The sequence below is a fragment of the Thalassophryne amazonica genome, chromosome 11, assembly GCF_902500255.1.
Source record: "Thalassophryne amazonica chromosome 11, fThaAma1.1, whole genome shotgun sequence".
In the NCBI taxonomy this organism is placed as follows: Eukaryota; Metazoa; Chordata; class Actinopteri; order Batrachoidiformes; family Batrachoididae; genus Thalassophryne; species Thalassophryne amazonica.
Genome location: NC_047113.1, coordinates 39,945,545 through 39,964,890, shown reverse-complemented (window position 1 = coordinate 39,964,890; position 19,346 = coordinate 39,945,545). Strand labels below are relative to the sequence as shown.

Sequence of the window (19,346 nt, the reverse complement as noted above, 5' to 3'; positions counted from 1 at the left end):
AAACAGGCACAACTTGAATGATATGATAGTGTATCACTAACCTATAACAAGGAATTGTATTGTTTCACAAAACTCCTCTTAAAAATATGAGAGGAGTTGATTTCAGAACGCTTATACACTATTTGGGTGGGACAGACGGATGAACGGACATCGCCACGGCAAAATCTCCCTTGGGGGCCTTCGGGCAGTAGGGGATAAAAGAGAACCTCCTACATGAATCTTCTTACAAATCTAATTTTATTATTCTGGCAGTGTCCAGTGCTGTTCATTCTCAATAGATAACTCAGCATCTTCATATACTTTAAATTTCACTCTGTTGTACAAAATCAACACAACAAGAATGGTAATTAACGTGCCTTTTTATGACCATGCTCAAACCTGCCTTTGCAATACAAAAACACACACACACGAAAAACTGTGGTAGTTCATGCAATAACCATATATACAGTGCATTCAGAAAGTACACACAGCTCTTCACTGCGCAAGTTATTTTCAAGTGTTGTGCACTAAGAAAAGAATAAGCAAGCAAATAAGAATAAGTAACGTAGCAAGTAACGAAGGCTAACGCAAGCTAAGCCCTAACGAGAAGATAACCACTCCTAGGATTCACACAGCAGTAAATTAATGATTCTAAACCAATTACATTTTTTCTGCTTGGTTAATCATGTGAGATTTCAGACCATGCGTGTGCATGCGCAGCTGTGCGGAGGACACATGCGTAGTATTGTTGAGACGCAGAACTGTCGAGTTATGCGACGAGACACACAATTCGACAGAACACCGGCCACGCGCACTGCTAGCTGTTAGCGCTCTTAGCTGAGAGAGAGAGAAAGTCGCGTACCGCTGTCGCTGCTGAAATGGGTGAATTTAAGCTACCATACGAAAGTATCAATGTGGATTCTGATATAGAATTACCGTTTCACATTTGATGGATTACTGTGCACCCTGACTGCTGTTGGAGCAACGCTGCCTCGGCTCAACGGTAAGCCTCGCTGACCGAATTACCTACAGAAAAATAAACTGTGCAAACGATGGAATTGAATTAGAATGGAAATAACCCCCTTGTGTCTGATGATTTGCGGACGTTCATGCCATTATATGGTCACAAACAGCCGTTTTACGGCTCCGCTAACGCATCACTGTAAAGCTCAATTTGCAACTGTATAACCAGTATGAACGTCCGCAAATCATCAGACGCAACAGGGTTATTCCCTAATTTAAGATGAGGGAAAAAAAGAGAATTCAAACTATGTTACAAGTTTCTGTTTAGTATTCCATTCAAGGAACCAGAGAGAACACACAATATTTTGACAAAGCTGTGCAGATCATCAGCTTTAAACAAACAGTAGTCATAATGATGCTGCAAACCTGACAGCTTGAGGCCCCGCTCCCCAACCTGGGTGCCATAGCCATGGGGCATCCTGAGGATGGCGTCATGGATGCCTGCTAGACGTGCTACTTGGTAAACATCTTCTGGTGTAGCGTTGACGTTGCCATACTGCAGATTGTAGAAGATGGTGTTGTGGAACAGAACAGCATCCTGAGAACAACAGAAGAAAGAAGAAGAAAAAAAGAAGCTCAGGCTTCAGAGAACTTTTTTTCTTGTAGTAGAAGCGGAAACAGAGAAATGCAGTTACAAACACAAGGATGGGAGGGAACAGAAGAACGCAAATGACAAAAATACAGTTTATCTACCATCTGTTCAGATCAGTCTGTGAACTCTTTGCAGTGAAAGCTGAAATCACTTCAGCCAATGCTGTAGCTGCGATTAATTTTACACTGTTTTAGGCTTGTTAATTTGTTAACTATCACAAACACATATATATATATATATATATATATATATATATATATATATATATATATATATATATATATATATATATATATATATATATATATACATACATACATAATCTCTATTTCATTTTGAATACGCCAATGAAAACCTAGACAAGCACATTTGACAAGCTGATCAAGTCAAATTTACCACAATTGTTTTTCTTATTGTGCTGCTGCTTCACAGACCTGAGGTACGACCCCTAAAGCCTTCCTCAGGCTGTCGAGGCTGACGTCTCGGATATTCTGCCCCCCTATGTAGATGCTCCCCCGGTCAGGCTCATAGAAACGGAACAGCAGCCGCACAATGGTGCTCTTCCTGTAGACAGACGTGAGACCAATCCTCTGCATCACTCTGTTTTCTGCCCCCCCCGCAGTCTACTGAAAATACCACCAAATCTGTTTGTACATACAAATGTGGCCACACGTGCCGACAGAAACCTCTATTGCTACAGAAAGAAGAAAAATGACATGGACCTACCCTGACCCGCTGCCGCCAACTATAGCCACCTTCTTTCCAGCAGGTACATCAAATGACACTCCGTTTAAGACTTTCTGTCCCTCCAGGTATTCAAAGTAAACGTCTTCGAAGCGGATGGTGGCCTCCTGCGGAGTGATGGCTAATGCTGGGGCAAGATCCCTCTCCTATGGTAAACCATCAGAGAGTTGAGACAGATAGAGATGAACAGCCAGTGGCAGACTAAACCTAGCGTGATGTCACATTACTCCAATAGCTTGTAAAGAGGGAAAACACAGGAACACCAAGCATACACCAAAAACATAAAACAGACACATTCGCAGCAAATCCAAGCGACTGCTTCAAAAGACCGCCAATCGTCACACGGGCACTGCCCTTCATGGCGACTTAAGGACCAATAGGCGTGAAAACTTTATATGTGTACATACCATTAGCCAAGGTCAGTGATGAATAAAACTGTGTCCTTACCCCGAGAGTACCAGCCTGCTCTGCTCAGTTCCTCTAGTGCCTAACAGGAACATAGCCACCCACAATACACCTTAGCCAATTAATAGAAATAACTCACAACCCATCAGTATAACCAGATGATAATTTTATACCTCCAAAATGCAAATAACCCAAACTACATTTTGTGTTGTTTTTTTTGTTGTTGTTTTTTTGTGGCACAAGTGAGGAGGAGTTTTACATTACTTTATGTCTACATAATAGGTCAATGTGTTCCAGACATAAAGGGGGGGAATAAGCACCGAGATGGTAATGGCCTGCTGGGCAGTGCCATTCCACCGGGAATCACAATGGAGGGGAACAGAAGCGATGAGTGAAAAACAACTGGACAGAGTCATTTCTGGGAGTGTAATTACAGGCTGGAGATGGGAAATGGCATTCACATTGTTAAGCAGCAGGCGCACATCTGCACTTAAGCGTGCTCTTGTGATGCAAGATGAGCTTTTGAGTCATGTTTAGAAAAAAGAAAGGGATAACTACAATGAAATATCTCACAAAAATAACAGATGGGACAAAAGAAACAGCAGGATTACACATTTTAAATGTGAACAGTTTTGATTAAGGGGGGATCTGCCGTGAAACTGGCTAACTGGAGCAACTGCCGGTGACAGGAGAAATTAATGATAAGCCTATGCCTACACACACACACACACACACACACACACACATGCTCTTTCATCTTGCGTGATGAGCCAACAAACTTATGAATCACTGCGACCAAATAAAGACAGCAACCATGTGTTCAAGAACAAAAAGAGAAGAACGCAGCACAACAATGGTCCCTTTGGTTATCATTTTGTATTTTTCTGTTCTCCTCTTCCTGCCAGTGGTAGTACAAGAACACAAAACAATACTACAGCCACAATGTCTACAATCAATGATATTAGAACATTTTCCAAGCTTTTTGGCTTCACTGTCCACAAGTGCAATTCAACAGCAACAGAATTACAATGACAGCAAAATGCGGCCATGTTTAACTTGCCATTGAAAATTTACTAGGATTGTAAGTCCGTTACCACAAAATTACCCACAATGGCCATCTGGCATCTACAGACTTATTTGTACTGGAGAGTATCCCTAATAACATCCTTTTTTTTGGCCATGGCAGACCATGTTTTAAAAAAAAAGTCCCAAAGACCTAAAGTAGGCCTGAGGTTTTCTAAACATGGTTTGAGGTAGCTTCTTTGTGAGCACATTTGTTTGACAGCATCCACTGGATTGCCCAACATGATACAATAGTAAAGGCCAAGGAGCTCAGCGCAGATTCAAGAAAGAGGATCACAGGTTTAGACAAGACAGAAATGTCTCTTGGAGACATTTCTAAGCAACTGCAGATTCCATGATCATCAGTTCAAACAACTTAAAGCGCTCACACACAAAAAGTGGTACACAGAGAGAGAGAAAATGCTGGGTGTGGCGCTTTTTCCTCTTATTGGCTGCATACACTCCATTCTCACATAGACCAAGTGAAAAACAAGACCCCCCCCCCCCCCCAAAGCTAAAAAAAAAATGCTATATTGACATGGGCCCTAGCAGTTTGACCAGATTGATTATTATGTTGCTTATTATACTTCATCTTTCCTTCATCTATGTGGAGTTGAATTATCTGATGGACTTTCTGCATTCAACTTTCTCCCCACTCAGGCTGTTTTTACATCAACTCTCCCTGTACTAACCTCGACTATGGGCTTTTCGTCTTTCTATTCCCACATACTACCGAGCTCATCACTCTTTCACCAACGTTTCACCAACTGTTCTCATCATGTTTAAACCACCTGAGTGTACTTCCTTCAATATCTGCCCAGCTGTTACTGAACCTGTGTCTCTTTTCCTATTCTGTCCATTTTTTTGTAACTCCACAAATCCATCTCAGCATTTGCAATTTCTTCATCTTCACGACCCCACACATCACTGCTATTATTACCACTATCCTTTTTAACTTCAACTTCTGCCTTGAGTCTTCGGTCATGCAACACCCCTGATGATATCTTCTAAAGGTGCGCGGATCAATGTTGCGCCAAGGGTCAGGGCACCTTAACTGTTCTTTCCGGACTGCACTCTGTGCTTTACTTCTGCATCCAGTTCCCATTATTTAGCTACAACTTATCGCAAGAATTAAAAACTCTCCCCCTGCAAGATAAAGCCTGGATTCTCATCTTCATTAAACCTCAAATATTCTGCAGATTTCCTATTATTCTTAAATATTCTGTCCTCCAAAGACCTTCTTCATTCCTCTGGCTCCCATTTTAATTTCTCGCTTTTGAAAGCAAAAAAAACGTTTAACATTAGAAAGAATATAAAAATGAACAGAAATTGCAGCTTTTTAAAATTAAAATAAGCACTGCGGATCACAAGTGGATTAGACAATCGCAACACTGCAGCCCTGCGTTTCACTGGTAATGCCTTAACCTTTTACAGATTATATCACTGCAGTCTAATGTCACAAGCTACCAGAATCATTAAACCACATTAAGCGCACAATACCCTGTTTGCTTTAACCCCATTACTTATTTACCATACATATGAATTGGCAAGATGCGTAGTCTAACTTTCATTTAAGGAGGTCTACACACAACGGGCACTGCTGCTCCATTTTTCAAAGGAGAAAACCTTTAATCATCATCATAAAAATAATAACATCCCAATCATTCTGTGATATCATTTGACTGTTAGAATGCTCTTTAGTGGTTAGGTCAGTTTGACATCTTACCTTGATCTTAGTATCTACGCTGAGCAGGGTGAAAAGTGTGTTCATGTCTATGAGGGCCTGTCTGGTCTCTCTGTACACTGTACCCAGGAAGTTGAGAGGGAGGGAGAGCTGGAAGAGCAGGCCATTCACCATCACCAGGTCTCCCACTGTCATTGAACCTAAAACATAGCAGCAGACCAAGACAAAAAAAAAAAAAAGAAATATATAAATCCACATGTACCATAAAAACACAATACAAAAACACCACAAAAAAGACAAAAAAGACTAGCAAGGCTAGCCAAAGCAAGGAAAGAAGAGAACTGAGTAGAAATAACCAAACAACAAAAAAATACATAAAAAAAAAACTAGACATTTGCCCCAAAACACCTGGTGATTGGCCACACCTCCTTCATCCTCATACCTTTTGAAAATCTTATTTTTATACAGCAATTTTAACTGTCTCATATTTGAACATTGCTTCAATTCCACACTAAATCCCTTCAGAAGTCTCACCCCGCAGACTGACAGACAAAAACACTTCCTGGTTGTATGAAATCTTGGTTCTTTAAAGTTATATTTCCTCCTTAGATTGTAATCCCCTTCATGATTTTTGAACAGTTGTTGAATATTCCCCGGTAATAAATTATTTGTTGCTTTGAAGATTATTTGTGCTGTTTGGTACTGCACAATGTCAGTAAGCTTGAGTAATTGTGACTTTAGAAATAATGCATTTGTGTGATCCTGATAACCAGCTTTGTGCCTGATCCGTATCGCTCTTTTCTGTAGGACATATAATGAACTTAATGAGGTTTTGTAGTTGTTGCCCCAAACCTCATCACAGTACTGCAAATAAGGAGAGACTAGTGAACAGTATAGAGTGTGGAGTGATTTGCCATCTAAGACCTTCTTTGGTTAATGTATTACTGCAATGTTTCTTGAGACTTTACTCTGTGTATGTTTGATATGTGGTTTCCAGCTGATTTTGTCATCTATAATTACCCCCAAAAATTTAATTTCATGAACCCTCTCAACTTCTACCCCCTCTACTGTTATCTTTACCTGTGTGTTCATTCTACAATTTCCAAATAACATTATTTTTGTCTCACCTAAATTTAATGATAATCTATTACTGTCAAACCATATTTTTAATTTGTTCATTTCTGTAGTTATTTCCTCATGCAATTGTACTATATTATTCCCTGAATGAAAAATATTGGTATCAGCAAACAGTACAAAATGCAGTACCTTAGAAACCTTATACATATCATTTATATACAGAATAAAGAGTTTGGGGCCTAATACTGACCCCTGGGGGACGCCACAAATAATGTCCAGGTATGATGAGGAACAATTACCAACTTTACAAACTTGTCTCACACTTAAATAGCTTTTGACCCAATCAAGCACTAGTCCCCTGATACCATTTCTTTCCAGTCTACTAATTAATATGTCATGATTGTTTGTGTCAAATGCTTTCTTATGTTTGTAATTAATTATGTTTCCTTTAATTATTTGATCAGTTTTCTTGTTTGAAAATCCTTTTGTTCCACCAACCCATGGAGTTGTGAGTGATGAGAGTGAGTGCAACAGACAAAAGCTGAAAGATATACAGTTTCTACCATCACAGCCACAGAAGGCTATAATTCATTTAGAGTTGCCATGGGTGTCTTGGTGGCTTCCCTCCCCCATAGTTTCTTGCAGTCGATCAGTTCATGGAAGCTGCCTATTCTAGACACAGTTACGAAAAAGGGACTCAGAAACATTCACATATCCATCCACCTACTTGTGAAAAGAAAACTGGCTGTAAAAATGACTACTTAATCATTATATGTAGAATGATCATATTTGTCCATTTAATTAGGCTTCTGAAGCAGCCAGTCTGCTCTGTGTGACCCTGATCTCCTCAGAGCTCAATGCTAAGAAGAGTGGGCCCTGGTTAGTATTAGGATGGGAGACCTCTTCGGATGACTAGGGGCTGTGTGCATTTCTAATGGGATAAAACTGGAATTGTGTCAAGAAAGGGCATCTTGTGGAAAAAAAAACTGTGCCAAATCCCAATGTGGATCTATTCTAGTTCTACTGTGGTGACCCCAAACAAATGGGAGCAGCTCCAAGGCAAATGGCAACTTGTGGCCTGAAAATGGGAAGAGTGTATATAACAATGGCAGTAAATTTCTTAAAAGTTAAATTGGTATTTTTGTTGAATCCCCTACATTCAAGCTGAATGTCTACACTTCAAGTACATATTGATTGTTTCAGAGTGAATGGAATAGTCTAAGCAGGTCTGCTTGTGGTTTCTTCCTCAAAGAACACCAGAGGAAGTTTTACCACTGTTGCCTATGTGATTGCTCAGGGGTATTGGTAAGGCCACACCTTACACTTGTGAAGTGCCTTGGGGCAACTTATGTTGTGATTTGGAGCCATATAAATAAACTGAACTGAATGGATAGTGGCAGTGTATAGAGGCACAATCACAAAAATTGTATCTTTATCCAAATACTTATGCACCTGGTTATAAGCCAGAATGCAGTTTTTGGACTTGGGACAGACCTGGGTTCTATGTGTATGGTGTCAAAGCAGGTTTATCTATAAAACTGTGTGAATGTGTTCAAGTGGTCTTCAACCTGCTCAGCAGAAATGTAACCCTGAGTCTCTTGCATGAAAAGGGTTTGAGGAAAGGTCTCAAATTTAGCAACGGACTCTGCCGTGGGAACAAGCCCACTGTATGACATGAGCACTGCTGGATGACTCCTGCCTGTGGACTGGACCCCTGCACGGACTTCTCATCGCATGCATCTTCTTTTGTTATGTTATGTTTTACAAAACTTTGCAAAATCTTGTAACCGTTAGAATGGCCTAAGCAGTGGGTCAGCCATTTGAGTCTGGTCTGCTTGAAATTTCTTCCTCAATATCATCAGGGGGAGTTTATCTTTACCACTGTCACCTGTGTGCTTGCTCAAGGGGTTGGTGACCTTACCTGTGTAAAGCGCCTTGAGGCAGCTTTGTTGTGATTTGGCGCCATATAAACTAAACTGAACCATTTTCACTTATCTGAATTCATGTCTTGTAGATATAAAACCTCAACACCCTCCACCAAATTAACTCACCTGCTGCAACCCCCTTGCTGGCCAACAACATGATGGCAGTGAGACCAACACTGAAGATGGCACTCTGTCCAAAGTTGAGCATGGCTAGCGTGGATGTGGTTTTTAAAGAGGATGACTCATAGATTTTCAAGAATCCATCATACCTATCAGCCTCATACTTTTCATTGTTGAAGTACTGCAGTTGATGGAGAGTGAGAGGAACGAAGTGAGCATAGGGCAAACACATACGGAAGGAATTACAAAAAGAAGTGCAAGTGGAGAGAAAAAGGAGAGGAACAAAATATGGTTAAAGTTAAAGGTTAAAGAACCACAGAACATCCTGTCAAGCAGATAGACATTTTAACACAGTCTGCCTGAAGGCTGCATTTGTTCTCCGTGATGGTCAGGGCATGACCTCAGTCTTAGTTGGCCTCTAAAGTACTTTCCAAGTGTCTGTATTTTAATCCCTTCCCTACTGATCAGAAAGCATGCAGAGCATGATTGAACAAAATCCAAGGTCTGCTAAGTAAAGGACACTTTGGATTCCAAGTTATGGCACAGACTTGTGATTATGGCAATATCAGTCCAACATTATGCAAACAAAACATTAAGCATGTCATAACACAAAAGAAAGCCTAAGTGCCTTAATTTAAACAAGAATCAATGCAGTAAAGACACAAGTCAAAAAAAAAAAAAAAACAGCCTGAGTGTAATGCCATATTAGTACTAATTTTGATCGTGATGTACAGTTATCATTTAGCTAAAGAAATGACTCATGAATCACACAGAAGCAGTGCATTTCAGTTAAACTCAGCACATAAAAACTACACAATCAAAACAACAGCTCTCCTAAACTCTGCTGCCAATTACTGAATAGTACTGTTTGTTTAGGCTGCACTATTGATTCTCTGCTCTGGTTAAGTGGGCGATTTGCCTCTGAGCTAACGGAGACAGGGATGTGCTGCTACGGACTTGCCATTGATTTGCATATAGGCAAATGCGGGGAATCAGAGGAGAAGCAAACAGAGGACAAACTGAAGCGGTGCAATGCATCGTGTTCAGATCCTCATAGAACGCACTGAGAAAGTGGAACGGATTTCTGAGTGGGCGGAGATCTAATTACATATGCACACTCACAGCTCAGAGTGATGCTAAATCTGGCCACATTGACACAGATGACACAAAATAACAGAACAAAACATTAAGAAAAACAGGATGCAAAATAAAACAGTGAAGAAAACAACATGGTTACCAAAATACAGCTGGAACAGCCAACAAAACCTGCAAAGCTGGATAGTGTTTGTTTGTATGAGTACTGTGCACAATGAGGTTACCTAGACAAACATTTAAAACACGGAAATTGGAAAAATGCACCAAGCCATGGAGTGAACGATGAATCAATATTTACATTTGCACCATATAACAACAGCACACTCAGCCATAAACAAGCTTCAACGGAGGACCAGTCAATTCAAAACTACGAAGACATAATGATTTGAGCACATAATCCCTTCAAGACCTGCTTTATTACGAGTTCAAACCAATATTTAACTGCATCAATTGCAGGTCAGTGTTTCCAGTAAGTGAGACGGAAATACGTTTATTAGTAACAAAGCTATAAGCAGAAACCAAACACAAACAGAGTGGAACACCCACCGCGCCTTACATGTTTGACCCAGAGTCATGCAAATTAACTGTTTCTGATTCAGCGATGCAGTACAATATGCTTCTGTGTGGTCTCCACATCTGATCAATTCTGTTCAAAACTGGACCACATAATTTCTGACTAACACATAACCTTCCATCATATTTAATATATACACATCTGGAAAGGAAGGAAGAACAAGGATGGTCTTTATTGTCATTGTACATATACGTATACAACAAAATTTGTCCTCTGCATTTAACTCTTCCTAATTACAGTTAGACACAATCCAACCACGAGGAGAAGTGGACAGCCACAGTCTGGTGCCTGGGGACCAACTCCAGATGTAGAGACACAGTCTTGGTCAGGGGCAGATAAAGGAGCAGACTCTAAATAAGCCTGTTTCTTGATTGTGGGAGGAAACCGGAGTGCCCGGAGGAAATCCACGCAGACACAAGGAGAAAATGTAAATTCCACACAGAAAGAGCAGGAAGTGATCCCACAACCGTCTTGCTGTGAGGCACCAGTGCTAACCACTAATCCACCGTGCTGCCCCACAGTGCTTCACTTTTTATATACAGTTGTATGTAAATGTTTGGGCACCCCTGATGATTTCCATGATTTTTCTTTATAAATCACTGGTTGTTTGGATCAGCAATTTCAGTTAAATATATCATATAGCAGACAAACAGTGATATTTGTGAAGTTAAATCAAGTTTATAGGATTTACAGAAAGTGTGCATAATGCTTTAAACAAAATTAGGCAGGTGCATAAATTTGGGCACACCAACAGAAAGAAATACATCAATATTTAGTAGATCCTCCTTTGGCAGAAATAACAGCTTCTAAATGCTTCCTGTAGCTTCCAGTGAGAGTCTGGATTTTGGCTGAAGGTATTTTGGACCATTCTTCTTTACAAAACATCTCAGGTTTGTTGGTTTCCAAGCACGGACAGCATGCTTAAAATCACCCCACAGATTTTCAGTAATATTCAGGTCTGTGGACTGAGATGGCCATTCCAGAAGGTTGTACTTGTTCCTCTGCATGAATGCCTTGTAGATTTTGAGCAGTGTTTAGGGTCGTTGCCTTGCTGAAAGATCCAGCCCTGGCACAACTTAAACTTTGTCACTGATTCCTGAACACTGTTCTCAAGAATCTGCTGATATTGACTGGAATCCATGTGACCCTCAACTTTAACAAGATTCCCAGTACCTGCACTGGCCACACAGCCCCACAGCATGATGGAACCACCTCCAAATTTTACTGTAGGTAGCAAGCGTTTTTCGTGGAATGCTGTGTTTTTTTTTTCAGCCATGCATACTGCCCCTTGTTATGTCCAAATAACTCAATTTTAGTTTCATCAGTCCACAGCACCTTATTCCAAAATGAAGCTGCCTTGTCCAAATGTGCTTTAGCATACCTCAAGTGACTCTGCTTGTGGCGTGTATACAGAAAAGGCTAGCTCTGCATTACTCTTCCAGACAGCATCTCTTTGTGCAAAGTGCGTTGTACAGTTGAAGGATGCACAGAAACACTATCTGCAGCAAGATCATGTTGTAGGTCTTTGGAGCAGGTCTGTGGGCTGACTATGACTGTTCTCACCATCCTTCGCTTCAGCTTATCTGAGATTTTTCTTGGCCTGCCACTTCAGGCCTTAACTAGTACTGTGCCTGTGGTCTTCCATTTCCACACTGTTCTTCACAGTGGAAACTGACAACTGAAATCTCTGAGATAGCTTTTTGTATCCTTCCCCTAAATCATGATGTTGAACAATCTTTGTTTTCAGGTCATTTGAGAGTTGTTTAGAGGCTCCCATGTTACCACTCATTAGAAGAGATGCAAAGAGGGGAAACGTTTGCAAATGGCCACCTTAAATACTCTTTCTCATGATTGGATTCACCTGTGTAAGGAGGTCAAGGGTCAATGAGCTTACCAAAACAATAATTAGTGCGAAATGTATTCAAATCAATAAAACTTTATGCACCTGCCCAATTTTGTTTAAATAATTATTGCACACTTTCTGTAAATACTAGAAACTTCATTTCACTTCTGAAATATCAGTGTGTTCGTCTGCTGTATGATATATTTAACTGAAATTTCTGATCCAGACAACCGATGATTTATAAAGGAAAATCCTGAAAATTATCAGGGGTGCCCAAACATTTGTATCCAACTGTATTTTGATGTGACAGCCTTATTCCCAAATGGATGAAATTAATTTTTTACTAAAAATTCTATACACAATGTGAAAAAAGGTTTGTTGTTGTTTGTTTTTTGAAAATTTATTTAAAAAACAACAAAAAACTAGGAAACCACATATACATAAGTATTGCCATGATGCTCAAAATTGAGGTGCATCCTGTTTCCACTGATCATCCTTGAGATGTTTCTGCAGCTCAAATGGAGTCCACCTGGGGTAAATTCAGTTGACTGGACATGATTTGGAAAGGCACACACATGTCTACATATAAGGTCTCACAGTTAACAGTGCATGTTAGAGCACAAACCAAGCATGAAGTCAAAAAGCAATTGTCTGTGGACCTCTGAGACAGGATTGTCTCGAGGCAGAAATCTGGGGAAGGGTACAGAAACATTTCGGCTGTTTTGAAGGTCCCAATGAGCACAGTGACATACATCATCATGGAAGACGTTCGGATTAACCAGTACTCCTCCTAGAGCTGGCCGCCGGCCTAAACTGAACTTTCGTCGGAGAAGGGCCTTAGTCAGGGAGGTGACCAAGAACCTGTTGGTCATGCTGTCAGAGCTCCAGCCTGTGGAGAGAGGAGAACAACCAACTCTGCAGCAATCCACCAATCAGGCCTGTATGGCAGAGTGGCCAGACAAAAGACACTCCTTTGTAAAAGGCACATGGCAACCCGCCCGGAGTTTGCCAAAAGGCATCTGAAGGACTCTCAGACGATGAGAAACAAAACTCTCTGGTCTGATGAAACAAAGATTGAACTCTTTGGCGTGAACCCCAGGCGTCATGTTTGGCGGAAACCAGGGACCATCCCAACAGTGAAGCATGGTGGCGGGAGCATCATGCTGTGGGGATGTTTTTCAGTGGCAGGAGCTGGGAGACTAGTCAGGATTGAGGGAAAGATGAATGCAGCAATGTACAGAGTAGGCATGTGGAGATGAATCGATACAAATCGGTATCTAGATACAAATGTGTGTGATACGAGTGCATCGATTCATTTGATGGATTAAATTGTGTTGCATCGCTCGCTGCCTGCTTACATCGATTGTTTTCCGATGCACACTAAATGCACCACGGACGGAAGCTAGAAAGAACATTTCTACCACAACAAAAATGATGACATCAATAGCCTTTCTGTTTAATGATTCCCTTATTGGTCCTTCAGTTCTGGACACCAGAGTGACCGCTGTTTTTGAGGGTGTTTATTGGGAAAATGATCATTTCTCTACGCTGATTGCAGACCGCAGTGGGGCTGCTTGAAACAATGAAGCAGCGCTTCAACCCACTGTTCGCTGGTTCTCTGCTTCGCTTCCAGCAGCAGGTCTGCAATGTCTTCATTAACACCTCTCAAAGCCATTTAACGATGTCAATCGTGAGTCAGCTTTGTGTGGATTAAAGTCACAAACTGGGACTCTTGTTGCAGACAAGAAACAACAATCGTCCACACCGGAGTTTTACGCGATGGTTCTCTGGCGTGAGCACCAGCCGGGGTGAGGAGCTCAGCCTGAAGTTGTCCATCAATTAAAGGAAATAATAACAATATTGATGATGATAATAATAATAATAATATCCTCTGTTTTGTGGGACTAAGTGGACAGCTTCAAAGAGCCGCGCAGGTTTTGGTCTGAATTAATAACTTCAGAGTGAATCGCCATTTTAAATCAAGTGACACCTCTTTCCAAATTTTATAATACAACCGACCAAACCGTTTATTGTTTTCTCCCGAAATGAGACGTCCTTCGTTTCTTATGAATTACATCCTGACATGCAGCGCAGCCGGCTGTAAGAGCTCAGCTCACAATCTACGGAGTTACATTTGTGTCAATATTATCTGAAAGGAAACGCATTTGACAAAAACTACACATTTTGTTTATTTCTAATTCTGTCCAGAGATTTAGGATCCATCATGTACAGATTTTATTTATATCCAGAGATCAAGGATCCAGTGACCATGGACAGATTTTATTGATTTTTATTTATGTCCAGAGATCAAAGATCCAGTGACCAATTTCATATTTATTTACTTTAAGACTCAATAAAATACTGCTGACATAAAAAAACCTGTAAAGCCTACTTTTAGTACACAGAAAATTCACAAGAGGTATTATAAGGGAATCTGTAAAGAATCGGATTGATAAGTGGAATCGATAGATAAAATCTTATCAATACCCATCATTAATTGTATCACATTGTGAGGAACTGAATCGCCATCAAACACATAAAATCACATCGAATCGGGAACAGGGGTGAATAGTATCACATCGTATCGTCAGTATCATCATGTATCACTATATGTATCATATCAAGTAGTGTATCGAGGTGTGTATCGAATCGTTGTCAGTGATGGGATTCACGACTAGTACAGAGACATCCTGGTTGCTGGAGTCAGTCCGTCTGGGTGTGAGAGATCCTGGATGAAAACCTGCTCCAGAGCGCTCTTGAACTTAGACTGGGGCAATGTTTCATCTTTCAGCAGGACAATGACCCTAAGCACACAGCTGAGATATCAAAGAAGAGGCTTCAGGACAACTCTGTGAATGCCCTTGAGTGGTCCAGCCAGAGCTCAGACCTGAATCTGACTGAACATCTCTGTAGAGATCTGAAAATGGCTGTGCACCGATGCTCCCCATCCAACCTTATGTAACCTTATTACATGGGAAACTATATAAAAGCATTGGGATTTTTGCTTTTGTCTGGTAAGTGTGAATATCCAGTTCATACGATGATGGTTTAGACTAATTTTACAGTCCTTATGTACATGTGATTTCTTAGTTGTTTTATATTTAATAAATTTGAAGAAAAAAAAAACTTTTTCATGTTGTCATTATGGGGTGTTATGAGTAGAATTTTGAGGGAAAAATGAATTTACTCCATTCTGAACTAAGGCTGTAACATAACAAAATGTGGAAAAAGTGGAGCGCTGTGAATACTTTCTGGATTCATTGTACTGGCTCCAAATTCTGAGTTCAATAATTATGACCTTGAGTTTTCATGATCAAAGGTCAACTGACCAAAAAAAATTAATATATGGCTTCATATCCATGTTTAACAGTAGGTGAAGGCGTATCTTCCTGAAATTCTCGCAACAGCCACTCTAAATATGAGCAGTGGGCCCACATTCTGACCGTCGCTTGTAATATTGACTTTTAACCAATTTTACTTTAAATCAAATCACTCTGTCCTTGGCTGCCAAAACCACAAGCTAATTTGTTCATCCATGGACGAATGGACTAAAAGGACCAAAAACCTTCATGTTCTACCACACACGGGTATAAAAATGACGAGCAAAAAGGTCTCAATTTCACAATGAAAACTGTCAGAAACAACTCAGGCCATTAAAATATATCAACAAACCATGTTATAGATGTAAGTTTCTCATAAGGCCACTGAGAGGGATGAAGTAATGATTTGGGGTTGTGGGGACTGATTCTTCACTGTTATTTCATAAAACCGCTCCACAACACTGACAGGGAAACAAAAGCAAGCAGTATCTACAAAAATTGGAGTGTGTATTTTTGGTCATCACCCAGACACCAATGGAGCTACTAAAATATTCATTAATATTTTCTTTCCAACTATTTATTCATTTATTTTCAGTGAAGCATTTTCCATGCACTCAATGTTTAACAAAACAGAGTCCATGGGCCAAGCAAGTTTTTGGTAAAACTTAAGGTGACTAAACAACACTTACATTCCAGCATCAAGATACAGTAGCCTACACAAAAATGTATGATCGCCATCCCAGGGTGGTAGCTATAGACGGGTAGATCAATGAAGGATTAAATGGGTCAAATTTTAAAAAACCTCCAACCCTATTGAAAAGTACACATTATTTGTCTGATCACAGAGATTCTAAAAAGGTATAGTTTGGGCTATCTATGATTGAATGTTATGGAGTTAAACAGCAAACATGGTGACAAAGATCAATTTTAGTTTGTATAGGGGTCAAATGTTAAAGGTGCTGCAATTCTGTTAAAAAATGATGCAAATTATTAGTTGAGCTAAAATGGTTTTAAAAAGGAACACTTTTTACGATCTGTCATGTTATCACCATATAGGGTAACATGTCACCTCAGAGACAAAGCATTCAACACAGTCAAAACTGGAATCCCTATGATGAGACAAATAAGGTTCTAATTTTCAATATGACCGGAGCATTTTTAAATGTTGGCTGCTGTGCAATCCTACATAGTTTGGTGTAGGCCAAGGTATAATGATTATAAGTGCTGTTTAATCACATTAAGTGGTATAGATTAGGTTAATGTGGGAAAACAGGTTTTTTTTGTTTTTTGGGGGGTTTTTTGGAGAGCTATGTTGGGGTCAATAATTCTTGTCCTACTCCTAACCTAATTTGCCTAACTGAAGTGTTGAATGTTTGCAATAAATCAAATGACATTTTCTCAAAACAGGCTGATCATCTCTTCCTGAAAGTGAATTAAACAGAAACATCAAATAACATCAGTAACTGCACTAAATAATAAAACAAACCAAGAATAAAGCACAGAAAGGGAAATGATGTATTCATCTAATCTGTGTGACAAAGGGTTAAGGTTGTGATGAGCTGAATGCACAAAAGAGATGGCCAAAGACAAAGAGACAGAGACAAAGACAGAGAGCGAGCATGCCTTTCTTTGATTGAAAATCTAATTCTGACACTGGTAATCATGGCAAGAAGATCAGTCTATTATCACAGGAGAGTCAATATTTGTTCATGTCAGCCTGCTTGGTTTATGTGAACAGACGGGTAAGATGGGATACAGCGGGAGGTGTCAAGAAGGTGGACGGGTGAAGTTGAAGAAGAGTTTTAAAAAGTATGGTTGGAATGTGGGGCAGAACAGTGTGTAGGTCTCACCTTAACAGTTTCATAATTAAGGAGGGAGTCAATAGCTGCGTTGCCTGCATCGTTGTCCGCTTTGTTCATTTCTATCCGGAAACGGGTCCTGTGTACACAGACATGTGCACAATATCATAAACACACATTTAAGCTTCTGACTGAAATCTATGGCTGGCAGCACAAAAACAGAAATGTTTATTGAGTCACAGTCACTAGGTAACACACAACAATGAACTCAACTCCAGACATTCTTGTCATTACCTCCACTGAGTGACCAGAATAGTAAAAATGCTATATGCTGACAAGGTACCCAAAGCCACTGCTGCAAACTCTCCACCACATTTGTAATACTGTGAAGGAAAAACAGAAAAAAAATTCAAGTAACCATGTGAGAACACTATGCTCCAGTGCCTGTGTCACAGGTATTGTAACACTGCACTCTTTTTGACCATTCCACTATGAAATTGAGTGTTACAAATGGAGGGGAAACTAAGACAATTAATTGTGCTAATGCTTTAGCTATTAGGGCACTGGAGTCTACACTCATTACAGGCAAGCTGACATTATGGTCCATGGTGGGATAATAGCGTGAAGCGATAGATAAGCTGTTCTTTCAGTGGCAGGGAAGGAGGGGGTTTGTGTTCAGGGGAATACTCCACAGGAGGAGCACATCAAGATGCTGCAGAGCTTTGGGACTTATCACTAAGTGGGCTCTGCATGACCCCTGAAAGTTAATGTAGATTCATACTTCATTTAAAATGTAAATCGGACGATATTCTAAGAATTAATTTAAAACAAACTGCTGTGAAGAACCTCAATGTGATAACAGACCCCAAGGTAATATTTAGGAATGGAACAGTAACAGCAGAAATAAATTTTACACAGCACAAGTGGTGTTTGCTGCAGAACGTTACAATAAATCTGGCCATACACTACATGATGTGAGATTGAAACTGAAATGTCTCAATTACTATTTTGATAATCAATTAATCCTTTTGAGTATTTTTTCAAATATCAAACTTCTCTAATTTTACCTTCTTAAATGTGAATATTTGCTTCATTATTTACTTGTTTCTGTACTTCTATCTGGCAGTAAACCGAATGTCTTTGGACTGTGGACAAAAGACACTTGAAGGCATCACCTTGGGCTCTGGAAAATACTGATTGTCATTTTCCACAATTTTTCTAACATTTTAAGCACCTAACAACTAATTGATTAATCTCTCGATAATTTTTTTCCAATTATGAAAACAATTCTTGCAGCCCTGGGATCCCACCACACTTACTCCATACAAGCTGCAATATGGCATTCTTATCTATACAATCTTGGCGTAATGCACATTCATATTGCATCATCGTGTAGTTTATGGCTGGCTTAACTCTACCAACATTACTCGCTGCTGTCATTTCCAGTACTGTACATTTCAACTCACCAAGATGGCACTAACAAGGCTCATTTCAAATACTGTGGGTCCAAGATTAAAGACAAGTGCGCTGAGGACAAAGGAGATGCCCCGGGTGCCACGGTCAATGGCTTTGGACAGTGCCCCTGTCTGGCGGCTGAGATGGAAGCCCAAATCCAAGTTGTGCAAGTGAAGGAAGACATTCTTGGCAATGCGTCGGATAGAACTCTGGGCAACCTTGCCAAACACAGTGTTTCTTAGCTCATTGAAGAGGGCTGCACATGCCCGGGACACACCATCTGGGATAGCAGAGGAGAGACGAGTTTAACACACACTTGCTGTGAAAAGCAAGAGTCGGTGCTAACAGATGAGAATCGCTGAAAGTAAAGCTATCCTTATTCTAAACACAGAGGACATTATGTAGCTGTAAAGTGCATGAAGCAACAAAACAAGACTGTAACCCATTCCTTCCCCATGTTGTAAGATGTAATGCACTATTTTTGGAGTAGAGACTAGACAGGGTTGAGGCTTGTCAACTACTCTTAAGTGAAAGCTTATATGAGGTGGCGGGGAAGGTCTTTCAAATAATTTCTGGTCTGCGAACCCTGCAGTGCTAAAGTGGCAGCCTCCCCAAGCCTCTGTAATTACAGACCAAGATGCTGTCTAAA

The 19,346-nt window shown here is 40.2% G+C and overlaps 1 protein-coding gene across 1 annotated transcript in view; it reads right to left on the bottom strand.

Annotated features, from left to right (window-relative positions):
* abcb7 (ATP-binding cassette, sub-family B (MDR/TAP), member 7) overlaps positions 1 to 19,346 on the bottom strand; it is a 78,030-nt gene that overhangs the window by 17,323 nt on the left and 41,361 nt on the right. Inside the window, exons 6-13 of the mRNA XM_034181283.1 lie at positions 18,709 to 18,977; positions 17,537 to 17,625; positions 17,294 to 17,381; positions 8,618 to 8,792; positions 5,532 to 5,689; positions 2,321 to 2,484; positions 2,029 to 2,158; positions 1,369 to 1,540 (exon numbers count right to left, since the gene is read on the bottom strand). Coding sequence (XP_034037174.1) covers positions 1,369 to 1,540; positions 2,029 to 2,158; positions 2,321 to 2,484; positions 5,532 to 5,689; positions 8,618 to 8,792; positions 17,294 to 17,381; positions 17,537 to 17,625; positions 18,709 to 18,977 — 1,245 coding nt within the window. The remainder of the gene's footprint in view (positions 1 to 1,368; positions 1,541 to 2,028; positions 2,159 to 2,320; positions 2,485 to 5,531; positions 5,690 to 8,617; positions 8,793 to 17,293; positions 17,382 to 17,536; positions 17,626 to 18,708; positions 18,978 to 19,346) is intronic.